At 42.9% G+C, this 18,745-nt stretch overlaps 2 protein-coding genes across 2 annotated transcripts in view; both read left to right on the forward strand.

The window, feature by feature from the left end:
- Window positions 1-18,745, forward strand: part of ADGRE1 (adhesion G protein-coupled receptor E1) — a 216,419-nt gene that overhangs the window by 96,708 nt on the left and 100,966 nt on the right. The gene's annotated exons all lie outside the window — the stretch shown is intronic.
- LOC126073122 (adhesion G protein-coupled receptor E4-like) overlaps window positions 1-18,745 on the forward strand; it is a 58,505-nt gene that overhangs the window by 18,474 nt on the left and 21,286 nt on the right. Inside the window, exons 4-7 of the mRNA XM_049879377.1 lie at window positions 549-733; window positions 2,167-2,334; window positions 4,552-4,746; window positions 9,976-10,211. Coding sequence (XP_049735334.1) covers window positions 549-733; window positions 2,167-2,334; window positions 4,552-4,746; window positions 9,976-10,211 — 784 coding nt within the window. The remainder of the gene's footprint in view (window positions 1-548; window positions 734-2,166; window positions 2,335-4,551; window positions 4,747-9,975; window positions 10,212-18,745) is intronic.

Genomic DNA, 18,745 nt, shown 5'->3' on the forward strand with positions numbered 1-18,745 from the left:
GTAAGGAGGTGTATATCTCAAATCAAGCTTTCCGAACAAAGACAGGCAGATCCTCTTATACCGTCCTTTACAAGGAACTACATACAAACATCATGGACTACATAAGTTATCATGGCACATAAGTGCACTAAGAAAATGGCATTTATTCCCCCCTTAGTATGTACATAAAATGGCAGATAAGTCGTGCCCTGGGTGGAGATCTTAACATTCAGTTAGGCCTTAATGAGGCTTAGATTACTTTGGATAATTTTTAGGCTAGTAAAGTGGTTTTGACTATCTCAAGGCAGGAACTGAGCAACATGCAGCACTCAGGGTCTTGAGGACAATGGAGAGGAAGGGGCAGGTTCAGTTTGATAATGGGTGGGCAGCTGCTAATTGAGCCACACTCAGTGGTGTCTATCACCCAAGGTCTTGATGATAATGAACAGGAAGAGCAGGTTTTGCTCCATGATGGCTGAGTAGTTGCTGGCTTTGCTCACTGTCATGACCCTCAGGTAAGACACTCCCCAAACCGGAAACCCTAAAAAATTTCTCTTCTATGGTCACAGATCACAGTGCTGTTGCATTGATCACCTATCATGCTCTTGGGGGTATTCTCAATGAATCCTTTTTTAGTGACAGAAGAGGACTACAGGAAGTGAAACTGAACTCTCATGTCATGAGTGGCACCATTGGCTCGAAGGAAAAAATTGCCCTGTCCAAACCTGTCCTCCTGACCTTTAAACATACTCAGGTGAGCAAAACCAAGGACTGGTTCTACCCAAGAAGACCAGCACAAGTTGCCATTGAGCCAATTCTGAGTCATGGCCACCCCGTGGGTGTCAGTGTAGAACTGTGCTCCATAGGGAGCTGTCAGTGAATGATTTTGGGGAAGTAGATCATCAGACTTTTCTTCCCAGTTGCCTATGGGTAGACTTGAACCTCCAACCTTTCAGTTAGCATTTGAGCACTTTAACTGTTTGCACCACCCAAGGACTCCATCCAGGGCACTTTAAAGGGATGTTGGTGTGTTCTCAGGGTTCTGGTAGGTAACTGAATCTAACTCTGATGGTTTAGAGTCAAGAGAACTGACAAGGGATGTTGAGGCACTCAGAGATTGCCACAGTGGGGCATCATGATTACATTAAGCCTAAATGGGTAACAGAGGGACTAGAATTATTGAGTCCAGTGAAAAGTGGAGGAATGGAGGAGGGATTGTCCAACTGCAGATGGAAATGTTGTTAGTTGCTGTCGAGTCAGCTCCTACTCTCGGTGACCTTATGTATAACAGAACAAAATGTTGCCCAGTCTTGCTCCACCTTCATGATTATTAGTATGTTTGAGCCCATTGTTGTGGCCACTGTGTTCATCCATCTCACTGAGGGATTCTCTCATCTTTGCTGACCCTCCACTTTACCAAACACTATGTCCTTTTATAGTGAATGGTCTTTCCTGATGATGTGTTCAAAGTAATTGAGTCAAAGTCTCCAAAAATATTTTCTGATCCACAGAGTTTTCGTTGTCTAAGGGAAACCCTCAATGCGATGGATTGACACAATGCCCACAGAAAAGAGCTCAAACATTGCAAAAATCGTTCAGATGGCACACCACCAAGCAATGTTTTCTGCTGTTATTCGTGGGGTCACCTCAATGGCAACTAACTAAGAACAATAATTTTCAGAAGTGGATTTCCAGACCGTTCTTCTTAGCTTGTCTTAGTCTGGAAGCTCTGCTGAAACCTGTCTACCATGGGTATTTGAAATGCAGGTGGAATACCTTCTACATCATAGCAACGCACAAGCCATCAGTGTATGATAAAGAGAGAGATGGGGGGTGGGGACATGGAAATAACCTGGAAGAAATACCTTCCATCTCTCTTCTCTTGCCCAGAGATCTCCTATCAGGGTCTCTCATTGCTAGAACCCACTGGAATCCATCCAGCCAACAAAGAGCCTGGGTGAAGCAGTTCATAGGTCAATCCCCAGGGCACTGAGATGAGCAGAGAAGGGCACAATTAAGGAAGACTAAACTCCATAGCACAGGTGGTGGTGTGAAACTCTTCCCCACAAGTACTCAAGATAGTGGGATTTTCCTAATCCAGGGCCCAACCCAGTACACCTGTGATTAACCTATAAAATGGAAGTAAGAAAACCAGAGACAATCACTTCTATGCTATTGTTTTTCCAGCCTGTTCGTGTGAGAACAAAACATTTCTGTGTCTACTGGGAAGGATCGAAGGAGGGGGGCAGCTGGTCGACAGAGGGCTACTCTCATATTGGAAGCAACGACTCTCACACCACATGCCAGTGCTTCCATCTGTCCAGCTTTGCTGTCCTCATGGCTCTTACGCCCAAGGTACCAGGATTCATGGTCCTCTCCTTTGAATGTGACTGTGTGCAGTGAGCTAAGTCATCCTCTCCACATCTTAGAAAAAGATTCTAAGATAAGGACTCAGAAAAAGTAGCTTCCTTGGAAGGTGATTCCAGGAAACAGCAGTAGGGGGCTGAGCAAGTGAAACAGGAGAAGGATAGAGAACAATACAGAGAACATTATCAAATCAGTCATCTCTGTGGGTAACTGGAGCTTAATTCCCTCTGGGAAGCTCTGGGAGACAGTGTAGGCCACACACCTCAGAGTTATCCTAACTGAGGAGTGAGGGAACTGGGGTATTTATACACCGTCTCTTTTCAGTCAATTGTTGAGAACTGCATCTAGGGGGCACTAATTCTCTGCCATTTTCTTGGACATGGGCAGAGTGAGCTCAAAGTAACAGAGAATGCACCTCCTGTACTGGGAAGTTGAGTTGGCAAGCCCTTCAATGGTCAGGTTCAAGGGGTTCTGGAATAGAAAATATCTGCTATTCTGCAAGAGAGAATCACAGCTAAACCTCCCTGATCAGACCAAAAGGAAGGTAACTGGCTGTCACCAATGACAAAGAATAGCTCCTGAACTTCCCAAGTCCCAATCAGGTCTAAGGCAACTCAGGTTTCAAGAAATTTACTTAACTTCTTCCTCTATTTCTTTTTAGCTCCTATTTACTGGGTATTTGCTATATGACAACCATCGTGTTGAATGCTTTATATGCATGGCCTCATTTTATTCATTTAACAAATATTTATGGAGTGCCTACTACATACCAGGCACTCTTCTAGGCATTGGGAATACAGCAGAGACTAAGACAGATAAAAATACCAGCCTACATGGAGATTACATTTGAGTGCCGTTCAGTTCAATAGGACCACCACCCTCACGTGGCTACTGAGCATTTGAAATGTGCCAAGTGGCACTGGAGAATTGAATTCCTACTTTTATTTAATTTCAATGGATTTAAATTAAAAGACTGAAGCAGCATAAAATACTTACGCGTTAAACACAACTTTATTGATTTGGTAGGACCACATTTCATATTCTCCACTGAAAACATAGCACCTGAATTGAGATATGCTATAAGTTTCAAATAGGTATCAGGATTCAAAGACTTAAAATGAAAAAAGAGAATATAAATTATCTCATTAATAATTGCTTTACACTGAGTACACATTGAATTGATAATATTTTTATTGTAGTGAAAACATACACACCAAAACATTCGCCAGGTCAACAATTTCTACATGTAAAATTCAGTGACATTGATTACTTTCTTCATGTTGTGAAGCCATTATCAGTATTCTTTTCCAAATGATTCCACCACCATTAATGGAAGCGCAGTGCCCTCTAAGCAAAAACTACCTTTTCCCCCCTTGTTTCCACCCATGGTAACCACCAATGATCTTTTGTTTCTATATATTAGCCCATTTCATATAAGTGAGGTCATACAGTATTTGTCCTTTTCAACTGACTTATCTCACTCCACATAATGCTTTCGAGGTGCACTCATGTTGTGGCATGCATCAGGACTTCATTTCTCTTTGGGCCTCAGTGATATTCCATTGTATGGATGGACCACATTGTGTTTATCCATTCATCTGTTAATGGACATTTCAGTTGTTTCCACCTTTTGCCTATTGTAAACAGTGCTGCAGTGAACATTGGTGTACAGCTCTTGAACTGGTGATATTTTGAACACGTTAGGTTAAATAAAATATATTATGACCTTAATTTCACCTGTTGTTTTTTTTGCATTATTTGTTAACGTGGCTATTTGAAATTTTAATTTACATCCGTGGCTCACATGTTTCTATTGGGTGTTCTGGTCTAGTGATTTCAGTTTTTCAACAGCCTTACGTGTTTGCTGTTGTTAGGTGCGGCAAGTCAATTTTGACTCATAGAGACCTAATGTGACAGAGTAGAGCTGCCTCGTAGGGCTTTCTAGGCTGTAATCTTTACCGGAGGAGATGGCCAGGTCTTTGTCTCATAGAGCCACTAGGTGGGTCAAACCACCAACCTATATGGTTAGTAACTGAACACTTAACCATTGTGCCGCCATTATTGCCTTCATTTTGAAGATGGGAAAACCAAGGCTAAGTGACTTGCATGAGAGACCCTTGAGCTGGGAACCCCATCTGACTTGCCATCAGAGCCATAACTACTGGGATAAGAAATGGAACGTATTCCTCCTGTTGTGGTTCACAGGCAGATCCGGCGCTGACTGTGATTACCTATGTGGGGCTGAGCCTCTCTCTGCTGTGCCTCCTCCTGGCGGCCCTCACCTTCCTCCTGTGCCGTCCCATCCAGAACACCAGCACCTCACTCCACCTGCAGCTCTCGCTCTGCCTCTTCCTAGCCCACCTGCTCTTCCTCGTGGGGCTTGATAAAACTGAGTCTGAGGTAGGTTTTTCAACCAAATTGCCTCATTGTCGTAATAAAATCTCACCATGTTGTCCCGAGAAAAGATGGGGGAGAGAGGCGAGAATCAGCAGTAAGGCTGTAGGAGGAAGAGCAAGGGTCCCCATTTCAGCTCTGCTCCTGTTCAACTTTGAAGAAGCCCCACACGTTCTAAAGCCTCTTAGCAAAGTGACTGGGAGTCAGACTGATGGCATTAGAAAGGGTGACGTTAGCTGCTATAACATATAAACCCCAAAATGTCAGTGGCTTAGCGCAGTAAACCAAACCAGTTGCTGTGGAGTTGATTGCGACAAACGGCGACCCAATGTGTTTCAGGACACAAACGTGTTCCATAGGGCTGTCCATGACTGTGACCTGACAGAAATAGATTACCAGGGCTTTCTTCTGAGGCACTCTGGATGGATTTGAACCACTAACTTTTTGGTTAGTAGCTGAGTGCTCAATCATTGTGCCACTCAGGAACTCCCCTTAGCGCAATAGTAGTTAATTTTTCACTTAGGTATCAGTGGGTGGGCAAGAGGTTTGCAGGGTGTCTATCCTCCACCGTGAGGCTAATGGAGGCTCTGCCATATTCCATATTGAGCTTCCAAGGTCACCCTGCTGTCCTTTCCATTTGGGCCTAATTGAAGGGAAAAAGAGCATGGTGGAGTCCCATGAGGGAGGGGTTTATATGGGTTTCCGTCTCACGTTCCACTGGCTAGAACTCAGACATGTCTTCACACCTCAGTGCAATGGAGACTGGGAAATGTAGTCCCTAGCTGGACAGCTACTTGCTAATGACAACCCTACACTCTGAAATGTGGGATTGTTGTTTTTGTGGCCGTTAGCTGCTGTCCAGTTGGCCCCCGACTCATGACAACCCCATGCACAACAGAACAAACACCACCCAGCCCTGAGCCATCCCCATGATTGGTTGCAGATGCGACCGTTGTTATCCATAAGGGTTTTCATTGGCTGATTTTTGGAAGTAATTCCTAATCTCTTTGCCCGTGGCCTGGAATGGATTATTCCTGTTTCTTAAAGCTCTCCACTCATGGCATTTTGGTTTATAGCTGCACTAGACAACTGAGACACTCAGCAAAAATGTTTGCTTTTACCTTCATCGTGATCTCCAGTATTTCCAGGAAAATTAAAGCTAGGTGCTCTCCAAATCTCCTTTTAGTCCTAAAGGACTATGATCCCACAGCCAGAAGGTTATGAAAACACTATTTTCCTCCCTGAGAGGCAGCATAAAAATCCAGTTGCTGCTGAGTCATCCCCCACTCATGGAAAACCCATGTGTATCCTAAAAGAATTGTTTGTTTGACAAACACCATATGGCCTTCAGAGGTAAGGTGGAGGTAAGCTGGAGTGAGATGAAGCTAGCAGCAGGGAGAAGAGTGATGGTAAGAGTTAATGAAAATATGAACCAAGGAAGGGGAAGTGGGTCTGATTTAAGAAACATTTGTTGAAGTGGAATTGGCTGGACTTGGGGCCCAAGTGAAGATGGAAGTGGTGGGCGTGGGAGAAAGCAGACATAAACGTGACTCTGAGGTTTCTAGCCTGGGAGACTGGGTAGAGGGATGGTGATGTCATTAACCAAGCTAGAGAAGGAGGAACAGGTTCGGGACAGAAGAGATGGTGAACTTGGGTTTAAATCTGCTAAACTGGAGGTGCTTATCAGACACTTGAGTAGAGACAGCCAACAGACCATTGGAAATAAGAGTTTGCAGCTCAGGAGAGATCAGGGTGTGTCATGGATTGAATCATGTCCCACTAAAATATGTCTTGAAATCATAACCTGTATTCCTGTGCATGCAATCCCATTGGGGGTAGGTTTTCTTTGTTATATTAGTGAGGTCACGTCAGTGTAGTTGTTGTTAGTTGCCATCAAGTTTTCTGACTCATGGCGACCCTATGTGTGCAGAGTAGAACTGTGCTTCATAGGGTTTTCCATTTCTGAGTGATACAGAGAGCAGCATAGACTCAGGAAAAAGTAAGCACAACCGGGGGAGGATAGATGCCACCTGAAGCTCACCAAGGAACCGAGGAAGACTGGGGCTAGAGAAAGTGAGATAAGGGAAAAGATTGAGGTTGTCAAGGAATTCATTTTACTTGGATCTACAATCAACACCTATGGAAGCAGCAGTCAAGAAATCAAACGATGTATTGCATTGGACAAATCTGCTGCAAAAGGACCTCTTTAAAGTGTTAAATATGTCGCTTTCACAACTAAGGTGTAGCTGATCCAAGCTATGGTGTTTCCAATCCCCTGATACGCATGTGAAAGCCGGACAATGAGTAAGGAAGACTGAAGAAGAATTGATGCCTTTGAAGTACGGTGTTGGGGAAGAATACTGAAAATGCCTTGGACTGCGAGAAAACCAAACAGCTCTGTGTTGGAAGAAATACAGTCAGAATGCTCCTTAGAAATAGGGATGGTGAGCTTTCGTCTATTGTATTTTGGACATGTTATGAGAGGAGACCAGACCCTGGAGAAAGACATCATGCTTGATAAAGTAGAGGGTCTTCAAAAAGAGGAAGACCCTCAGTGAGATGGATTGGCACAGCAGCTACAACAATGGGCTCAAATATAGCAATGATTGTGAGGATGGTGCAGTGTTTCCTTGTATTCTACTTAGATTCCATATTATTTGGAACAGACTGGATGGCATCTAATAGCAACAACAACTACATATATATACCCCCCCCAAAAAAACCCACCGCCTTCGAGTTGATTCCGACGCTTAGCGACCCTATAGGACAGAGTAGGAAACCCCATAGAGTTCCCAAGGAGCGCCTGCCGCATTCGAACTGCTGACCTCTTGGTTAGCAGCCATAGCTCTTAGGCACTACGCCACCAGGGTTTATATAAATATATATTTTAATATGATGTAGATGCATTAGAAAAGTGTTTCCAAAATTTTGATACTTGAGGTGTTTCTAAGTGAAAAGCAGACAGACATTTTAAAATGTAATTTCCAAGTATTTATTTGTATGGCTATTGTCTTTATGGTATGTGATCCCACTGTTTTCATCCATAGAAAGTGATACAAAGTTGTCTTTAAAATACTCTTCTCCCCAATCATTCTTTTAATTGCATAAATATACATAAGAAAACATTTGACATTTCAGCAATCTTCGTGCATTCAGTCCATCGACATCGATTATGTTGCTCATGTTGTCCGACCATCCCCACTGCCCGTCCCCAGGTTACACCCTCACCCTTATTGGAAGCTCCGTGTCTCTTAAGCGTTGAGTCCTCCTTTCCTCTCCCACCTTCCCACCTGCCCCTGGAAACCCCTAACGAGCTATGGTCTCTCTACCTTTGCCTAGTCTAGATATTTCATATAAGTGAGATCCTACAATATTTGCTCTTTTGTGACAGATGCTTTTCATTCAGCAGGATTTCAAGGTTCAGCCATGTCATAGCATGTGTCGGGACTGCATTTTGGCTTTATGGCTGAGTAGTATTCCATTGTGTGGATGGACCACATTTTGTTTCTCCGCTCACCTGATGATGGACATTTTGGGATGTTCCTACTTTTTTTTGGACATTTTGGGATGTTTCTACTTTTGTTTGCCTATTAAAATACTTTTTGGCCTTGACTACCAGTTGTCATAGAGTTGACCCAAACTCATGGTGACCCCATGAGTTTCAGGGTAGAACTGTGCTCCACAGGGTTTTCAATGGCCGGTTTTTCGGCAGTAGATCACCAGGATTTTCTTCCAAGGTGCCCCTGGGTGGAACTGAACAGCCAACCTTTCAGTTAGCAGCTGAGCACTTAACAGTCTGCATCACCCAAGGACTCCGTTAAATATGTTGTTTGTACTGAGACAGCTGTCCATGTACTCATTACTACTTTTTATTGTACTTTAGATGAAGGTTTACAGAGCAAACTAGTTTCTCATTAAACAATTAATACACATATTATTTTTTGTCATTGGTTGCCAAATCCACAACATGTCAACACTGTCCCCTTTTTGACCTTGGGATCTGCATTACCAGCTTTGTGTCTCCTCCTGACTTCTCATCCTTAGCCCTGGGCTGGTGTGTCTATGTAGTCTTATTTTGTTTTATGGGCCTGTCTAATCTTTGACTGAAGAGTGAACCTTAGGAGTGACTTCATTGCTGAACTATAGGGGTGTCCAGAGGATACTCATTAATATATTTTTCTAGAGACAGACCTAGAGACAAGGATCTGAGAGCAGTTAGTTTATTTGGGACTGATCCTGGGACACACTGACATGGGAGGGGGAACGCGATAGAGACAGGAAGACAGCCAGTAAAGGGGTGCATCTTCAAGAAACTTTCCACGGTGGACAACCGGAGCTCCATTCCACTGAGGAGCTCTGGGAGACAGCCTAAGAACATGTGGCCCAGAGTTCTCCCACGCAGACCAAGCCCAAAAACCCAAACCGGTTGCCATCTCATGGCAACCCCATGGGTACAGAGTAGAACTGCACCATAGGGTTTTCATGGCTGTGACCTTTTGGAAGCAGATTGCTAGGCCTTTCTTCCAAAAGGCCTCAGGGTGGGTTTGAAACACCAGCCTTTCGGTTAGTAATTGAGTGCTTAACCATGGACTCATGGTTGGTAGGTGTTTATCTACCAACTCCTGTCCATCATGGATTTGAGGTCTGCTCCCAGGATATTCATTCCTTGGTACTTCTGGTCTACTCTATGCATGAGGTGAGAACACTTCAGAGGCCATCAGAGTCCTCCAGAATTTTTGTCCGCTGGAAAAAACATCACAGGTGTTGGCAATTGAAATTCCAGGCCCACCAGTAAAACCAGATGCAGTCAAGTCAGGTTGAGTTGACTTGACTCGTGTTGACCCCACATGTGTCAGAATAGAACTGAGCTCCATAAGGTTTTCAATGGCTACATTTTTGGAAGTAGATCATCAGACCATTCTTCCAAGGTGCCTCTAGGTGGACTCGAACCTCCAACCTTTGGTTAGGAGCTCAGCATACTCACCCGCAGGGGACTACCAATTCCAGGTCAGTGGCCAGGAAGGGATGAATGCTGAGACTACCCACTGCCACTGAGTCATTTCCAACTCATAGCAATGCTATAGGACAGAGTAGAACTTCCCCATAGGGTTTCCAATGCTGTGATCTTTATGGAAGCAGAGTGCCACATCTTTCTCCTGGGTTGAATCGCCGACCTTTCATTAACAACTGAGTGCTTAGTATCTGACCCACACGCTTAACTCTCCCCCCCTCCAGGTGCTGTGCTCTATCATCGCTGGGGCCCTGCACTACCTCTACCTGGCCTCCTTCACCTGGATGCTTCTGGAAGGCCTGCACCTTTTCCTCACTGTCAGGAACCTCAAGGTGGCCAACTACGCCAGTGCAGGCAGATTGAAGAAGAGGTTCATGTACCCTTTTGGCTATGGGATCCCAGCTGTGATCGTGGCTGTGTCTGCAGGCACTGGACACAAAAATTATCGAACAAATCCTCAGTAAGCATGATGCATGCATTCATGGTGGGAGTGGTGTCTTTGGCAAGAAACCAAAACCAAACCCATCACCGTCAAGTTGGTCTAACTCATAGCGACCCCATGTATTATAGAGTAGAACTGCTCCATCGGATTTTCTCAACTATAATCTTTACAGAAAAAGCCCTGGTGGCGCAATGGTTAAGCACTTGGCTATGAAATGAAAGGCTGGGAGTTCGAACCCACCCAGTTGCTCTGTGGGAGGAAGATCTGCAGATCTGCTCCCATGAAGATTACAGCCTAGAAAATACTATGGACCGGTTCTATTCCTTCACATAGGTTGCTATGAGTCAGACTCTATTCCCTGGCACCCAACAACAATAGCTATCTTTATGGAAACCCATCACCAGGCCTTTCTTCCAAGGCACAGCTAGACAGGTCCAAACAGCCAATCTTTAGATTAGTAGCTAAATATACATATATACAGAATTTTGAATACAACTTCTGGAAATTCGGTGACAGTTAAAGCAAATCTTTGTCCCCCCATTAAGAACCTATGAACTATATTATCTGTATGATTCCGAAAGAGTGGATTGAAAAAATTGAGGTTGTCCTCCAAAATGTAAACAATAATAGTAATAGTAACAACTACGGAAAAACTCCAGTGTACCAGGGACAGTGCTGTACGTATGCAGTATTTCATGTCACAATCCCGTGGTCCTAGGAAATTGGCACAGGGCTAAGTCTGTTTTATAAACTTCCCCAAGATCACAGCTGAAAAGAGAGGAAGTAGGCATTCCCAAGTTGATGCTCTTAATAGCCATGTTTTACTGCCTCTCTAAAGAAGTTCTACCACCACCCAACTTCCAGGTTATGGTATTGTGGTGGCTTGCATGTTGCTGTGATCCTGGAAGCTATGCCACCAGTATTTCAAATACCAGCAGGGTCATCGATGGTGGATGGGTTTAGCAGAGCTTCCAGACTAAGACAGATGAAGAAGGAAAGCCTGGTGATCTACTTCTGAAAAGATTTAGCAGAGAAAAACTTATAAAACAGCAGCTGAATGTTGTTCGATATAGCACCTGAATATGAGCCCCTCAGATTGGAAGGCATTCAAAAGATGACTGGGGAAGAGCTGCCTCCTCAAAGTAGAATCAACCTTAATGACATGGATGGAGTCAAGCTTTGCGGACCTTCATTTGCTGATGTGGCATGACTCAAAATGGGAAGAAATACCTGCAAACATCTATTAATAACGTGGAACGTACGAAGCATGAACCTAGGAAAATTGAAAATTGTCAAAAATGAAATGGAACACATTAACATCCATATCCTAGGCATTAGCGAGCTGAAATGGACTGGTTTTGGCCATTTTGAATGGCAAAATCATATGGTCTGCTGTGCTGGGACAGACAACTTGAAGGGAATGGTGTTACATTCATCCTTAAAAAGAGCATCTCAACATCCATCCTGAAGTACAACGCTGTCAGTGATAGGATAAGATAGATAGGCCTACAAGGAAGACCAGTTAATACAACTATTATTCAAATTTACACACCAACCACTAAGGCCAAAGATGAAGAAATTAAAGATTTTTACCTACTTCTGCAGTCTGAAATTGGTCAAACATGCAATCAGGATGCATTGATAATTACTGGTAATTGGAATGCGAAAGCTGGAAACAAAGAAGAAGGATCGGTAGTTGGAAAATATAGCGTTGGTGGTAGTAATGATGCCAGAGATAGCATGATAGACTTTTGCAAGACCAATAACTTCTTCATGCAAATACTTTTTTTCATCAACATAAATGGTGACTATGCACCTGGACCTTGCCAGATGGAATACACAGGAATCGAATCAACTACATCTATGGGAAGAGACCATGGAAAAGCTCAGTATTATCAGTCAGAACAAGGCCAGAGGCTGGCTACAAAACAGATGTTCAATTACTCATATGCAAGTTCAAGTTCAAACTGAAGAAAATTAGAACAGGTTGAAGAAAGCACAGTACGACCTTAATTTAGAGAGCATCTCAAGGATAGCTTTGACACGTTGCACACTAATGTCCAAAGACCAGACAAGTTGTGGAATGACATTAAGATCATCATACATGAAGAAAGCAAGAGATCATTAAAAAGAGAGGAAAAAAAGAAAAGACCAAAATGTGTGTCAGAAGAGACTCTAACACTTGCTCTTCAATGCCACGTAGCTAAAGCAAAAGGAAGAAATGATGAAGTAAAAGGGTTGAACAAACAGAAGATTTCAAAGGGTGGCTCCAGAAGACAAAGCAAAGTATTATAATGATGCATTCAAAGACGTGGAGATGGAAAACCAAAAGGGAAGAACATGCTCTGCATTTCTAACCTGAAACACCTGAAGAAAAAAATCAAGCCTTGAATTGCAATATTGAAGGATTCTAGGGGAAAATATTAAACACCTCAGAAAGCATCAAAAGATGATGGAAAAAATACACAGAGTCACTGTACCAAAAAGAATTAGTCGACATTCAAGCATTTCAGGAGGTACCATGTGAGCAGGAACTGATGGTACTAATGGAAGAAGTCCGAGCTGCACTGAAGGCGTTGGCAAAAAACAAGGCTCCAGGAATTGATGGAATACCAGTTGAGATGTTTCAACAAACAGATGCAACACTGGAAGTACTCATTCATCGGTGCCAAGAAATTTGGAAGACAACCACCTGGCCAACTGACTGAAAGAGATCTATATTTATGCCTGTTCCAAAGAAAGGTGATTCCACCGAATGTGGAAATTATCGAACAATAAAAAAAAAAAAATTTTTTTATCATTAATAGGAAGCCCTGGTGGCATAGTGGTTAAGTGCTGTGGCTGCTAACCAAGAGTTCAGCAGTTCAAATCCACCAGGCACTCCTTGGAAACTCTATGGAGCAGTTCTACTCTGTTCTATAGGGTTGCCGTGAGTTGGAATCAACTCAACGGCTGTGGGTTTTGGGTTTTTTATCATTAATATCACATACAAGTAAAATTTTGCTGAAGATCATTCAAAAACGGCTGCAGGAGTATATCAACAGGGAACTGCCAGAAATTCAAGCCGGATTCAGAAGAGGACACGGAACCAGGGATATCATCACTGACGTCCGATGAATCCTGGCTGAAAGCAGAGAACACCAGAAGGATGTTTACCTGTGTTTTATTGACTATGAAAAGGCATGCGACTGAATGGATTATAAGAAATTATGGATAACATTGTGAAGAATGGGGATTCCAGGACAATTAATTGTGCTCCTGAGGACCCTTTACATAGATCAAGAGGCAGTCATTGGAAGAGAGTGAGGGGATACTGCATGGTTTAAAGTCAGGAAAGGTGTGCACCAGGGTTGTATCCTTTCACCATACCTATTCAATCTGTCAGTGAGCAAATAATCCAAGAAGATGGACTATATGAAGAAGAACAGGGCATCAGGATTGGAGGCAGACTCATTAGGAACCTGCGTTATGCAGATGACACAACCTTGCTTCCTGAAAGTGAAGAGGACTTGAAGCACTTACTAATGAAGACCAAAGACCACAGCCTTCAGTATGGATTACACCACAACATAAAGAAAACAAAAATCCTCACAACTGGACCAATAAGCTACATCATGATAAGTGGAGAAAAGATTGAAGTTGTCAAGGATATCATTTTACTTGGATCCACAATCAACGCCCATGGAAGCAGCAGTCAAAAAATCAAAAGACGCATTGCATTGGGCAAATCCGCTGCAAAAACCATTTTAAAGTGTTGAAAACAACGATGTCACCTTGAAGACGAAGGTGGGCCTGACTCAGGCTACGGTGTTTTCAATCACCCCTTATGCATGTGAAATCTGGACGATGAATGAGGAAGACCGAAGAAGAATTGACACCTTTGAATTGTGGTGTTGGAGAAGAATATTGAATACACCAGTGACTGCCAAACGAACGAATAAATCTGTCTTGGAAGTAGTATAATCAGAATAATCCTTAGAAGCAAGGATGGCAAGGCTACATCTCACGTACTTTGGACATTTTTTTAGGAGGGATTAGTCCCTGGAGAAGGACATCATGCTTGGTAAAGTGGAAGGTCAGTGAAAAAGAGGAAGACCCTCAGTGAGATGGAGTGACACAGTGGCTGTACGGACGAGCTTAAGCATAACAATGATTGTGAGCGTGGCCCAGGACCAGGCCGTGTTTCAATCTGTTGTACACAGTGTCACTATGAGTCGGAACTGACTCAATGGCACCTAACAATGACAAAGAAGTTTGAAAACATTTGTGTACAACAGTTAGTTGAAGAAGTTAATATTTTGGCAGTGGGATTTGTGTTATGAAGTAGGTGTACATGTGCTAAAACAACACATGTGGTACTGTCCTTAAAGCCCAAAGAGTTGCCCTGTCTTGACCTTGAACCCTGAGCACCAAAACAATTCTGCAGGTATACTAGTACGATAGATCAAGAATTGGCAAACTTTTTCTGAAAAGGGCCGGAGTGTAGGCCTTTTTGGCTTTGTGGGTGCTGTAGTTTCTGTTGCAAGTACTCAGCTCTGCCAGTGCAGGGTGAAAGCAGTCACAGATGACATGTAAATTATGGGTGTGGTTGTGTGCTAATAAAACTTTATTTACAAAAGCTAGCCATGGGCTGAATTTGGCCCACAGGCTGTAGTTCGCAAGCTCTGCAATAGAGAATAAATGTGAGAGCTTTTCTGCCCACTGAGGGTTAAGGATTTCTTAACTGTTACTTGTACCAGATTCACATAGTCAGGTCCCTTTCCAGAATAAGCTAAACTACCTTTGCCAACGCAGCCACGCCAGAATACAAACTATTTGGGCAACACACCACTTGGCTTATAGTATGTGCTTAATTAGTGATGGTTGTTTATATGACTTTCTTAGATTATTATTGCTGTTTTTCTCATTGTAACAATCATCCTTATAATAACGACATTTTTAAAGGTGAAGAATATATTGTTGTTGTTGTTAGGTGCCATCGTGTCAGTTCCGACACTAGCGACCCTGTGCACAACAGGACGAAACGCTGCCCACTCCTGTGCCATCCTCACAGTCTTTGCTGTTTGAGCCATTGTTGCAGCCACTGTGTCAATCCATCTGGTTGAGAGTCTCCTCCTTTTTCACTGACCCTGAAGAAAAAACACTCGGCGGACTCATCTGTCATCTCCTTGTGTCCTGAAACCACCATATCTTTATATATATGTATATACATATGGAAACCCTGGTGGCGTAGTGGTAAAGTGCTACGGCTGCTAACCAAAAGGTCGGCAGTTCAAATCCGCCAGGCACTCCTTGGAAACTCTAGGGGGCAGTTCTACTCTGTCCTACAGGGTCGCTATGAGTCGGAATCGACTCTACGGCACTGGGTTTGGTTTTTTTGGTTTGGTATTTTACCAAGCATGATGTCCTTCTTCCAGGACTGGTCCCTCCTGTTAACGTGTTCAAAGAACTTGAGACGAATTCTTACTTCTTCTGGTTGTGCTTCTTTCAAGACAGATTTTTTCCTTCTTTTGGCAGTCCGTGATTTATTCAATATTCTTTGCCAACACCATAATTCAGAGGCATCAATTCTTCTTCAGTCTTCCTTATTCACTGTCCAGCTTTCGCATATTATGCGGTGATTGAAATGCCCTGCTTGTTCTTCCCTTTCAGTTTTCCAACTCCAGGTCTTTGCACGTGTCATTATAATACTTTACTTTGTCTTCTCAAGCTGCCCTTTGAAATCTTCTCTTCAGATCTTTTACTTCATCATTCTTCCACTCACTTTAGCCACTCTAAGTTCAAGGGCAAGTTTCAGAGTCTCTTCTGACATCCACTTTGGTCTTTCTTTCTTGTCTTTTTAATGACCTCTTGCTTTCTTCATGTATGATGGCCTGGATATCATCTGTCATGGATTGAATTGTGTCCCCCAGAAATATCTGTCAACTTGACTAGATCATGACTCCCTTGTATGATTGTCTACCATTTTATCTTTGGATGTGATTTCCCTATAGCTTGTAAATCCTATCACTGTGATGTAATAGGACGGATTAGAGGCAGCAGTGATGTTGAGGAGGTCTACAAGGTTAGGTAGTGTCTTAAGCCAATCTCTTTTGAGATATAAAAGAGAGAAGTGAGCAGAGAGATGGGGGGACCTCATACCACCAAGAAAGCAATGCCGGGAGCAGCGTACATCCTTTGGACCTGAGGTTCCTGCGCTGAGATGCTCTCAGACCAAGGGAAGAGTGGTGACGAAGACCTTCCTCCAGAACTGACAGAGAGAGAAAGCCTTGCCCTGAAGCCGGTGCCCTGAATTCGGACTTCTAGCCTTCTGGACTGTGAGAGAATAGACCTCTCTTTGTCAGAGCCATCCACTTGTGGTATTTCTGTTACAGAAGCATTAGATGACTAAGACGGCCCACAGCCTATCTGGTCTTCAGTCATTAGTGTCCAATGCGTCAAATCTATCCTTGGGATGGTCTCTAAATTCAGGTGGGGTGTCCTCAAGGTTCTACTGTGGCTTTTGTTAATTGTTTTAATTTTCTTTCACCTAAACTTGCACTTGGCATGTGAGCAATTGAGGGTCTGTTCCTCAGCCGGCCCCTGGCCTCGTTCTGACAGATGATATTGAGCTTTTCCATTGTCTCTGTCAACAGATGTAGTTTGATTCTTGTGTATTCTATCCAGCAAGGTTCACGTGAATAGTCACCATTCATGTTGTCGAAAAAAGCTATTTGCATGAAGAAGCCGTCAGTCTTGCAAAATTCTATCATGCAGTCTCCAGCATTATTTCTATCATCAATGCCATGTTTCCCAACTACCGATCCTTCTTCTTGTTTCCAACATTCCCATCACCAGTAATTATCAGTGCATCTCGATTGCATGTTCGATCAATTTTAGACTGCAGAAGTTGGTAAAAATCTTCAATATTCTCATCTTGGGCCTTAGTGGTTGGTGCATAAATTTAAATAATAGTCGTATTAACTGGTCTTCCTTGTTGGCTTATGGATATTGTCCTATCGCTGACAATGTCGTACTTCAGGATAAATCTTGAAATGTTCTTTTCGATGCTGAATGCAACACCATTCCTCTTCAATTTGTCATTCCTGGCATAGTAGACCATATGGTTTTCTGACTCAAAATGGCCAATACTGTTTCGTAGACCTGTCTAATGTTTGCCGAAAGGTGAACTCTGGGAGTGGCTTTAGTTCTGAGTTAGCAGGGTGTCCGGGGGCTGTAGCTTCGGAGATTACTCCAGTGTCTGTCATACCAGTAAGTCTGTGTGTGTGTGTGTGTGTGTGTGTGTGTGTGTGTGTGTGTGTATGAATTTGAATTTTGTTCTAGGTTTTTCTTCAGCTCTGTCCAGGACGCCCTACCGTGACCCCTGTCAGAGTAGTCGGTGGTGGTGCCCAGGTACCATCTTGTTCTTCTGGGCTCAGGGGTCAGGCTGCTAGAGGATGTTATCATTATTCCTTTGGACTAATGTTTTCCTTGTGTCTTAGATGGCTCCTCCCAAACTTGCAAGATGTCAGACGCAACTCACCAAAATAGGATGTAGAACACTCTTTATGAACTATGTTATACCAGTTGACCTAGTTGTCCTCCGAGGCCTAGGTCCCTAGCCCTCAGCCTCATTAAGTCGTTCCCTCAAGGTGTTTGATAGGAAGTATTTTCATTCTCGTTGCTTTCTAAGAATTTCCTTATTCCCTCCTTGATGTCTTCTATAACCCAGTCTTTTTTCAGGAGGGTATTGTTCATTTTCCAAGTATTTGATTTCTTTTCCCTAGTTTTTCTGTTATTGATTTCTAGCTTCATTGCCTTGTGGTCTGAGAAGATGCTTTGTAATATTTTGATGTTTTGGATTCTGGAAAGATTTGTTTTATGACCTAATATGTGGTCTATTCTAGAGAATGTTCCATGTGCACTAGAAAAAAAAGTATATTTTGCAACAGTTGGGTGGAGAGTTCTGTATAAGTCAATGAGGTCAAGTTGGTTGATTGTTGTAAGTAGGTCCTCCGTGTCTCTATTGAGCTTCTTACTGGATGTCCTGTCCTTCTCCGAAAGTGGTGTGTTGAAGTCTCCTACTATATATGTGGAGGTCTCTATCTCACTTTTCAATTCTGTTAAAATTTGATTTATGTATCTTGCAGCCCTGTCATTGGGTGCGTAAATATTTAATATGGTTATGTCCTCCTGATCAATTGTCCCTTTTATCATTATATAGTGTCCTTCTTTATCCTTTGTGGCGGATTTAAGTCTAAAGTCTATTTTGTCAGAAATTAATATTGCTACTCCTCTTCTTTTTTGCTTATTGTTTGCTTGATATATTTTTTTCCATCCTTTGAGTTTTAGTTTGTTTGTGTCTCTAAGTCTAAGGTGTGTCTCTTGTAGGCAGCATATAGATGGATCGTGTTTTTTTATCCAGTCCGTGACTCTCTGTCTCTTTATTGGTGCATTTAGTCCATTTACATTCAGCGTAATTATAGATAAGTAAGTTTTTAGTGCTGTCATTTTGATGCCTTTTCATGTGTGTTGTTGGCCATTTCATTTTTCCACATGCTTTTTTGTGCTGA

Source organism: Elephas maximus, chromosome 3 (genome assembly GCF_024166365.1).
Source record: "Elephas maximus indicus isolate mEleMax1 chromosome 3, mEleMax1 primary haplotype, whole genome shotgun sequence".
NCBI classification, from domain to species: domain Eukaryota; kingdom Metazoa; phylum Chordata; class Mammalia; order Proboscidea; family Elephantidae; genus Elephas; species Elephas maximus.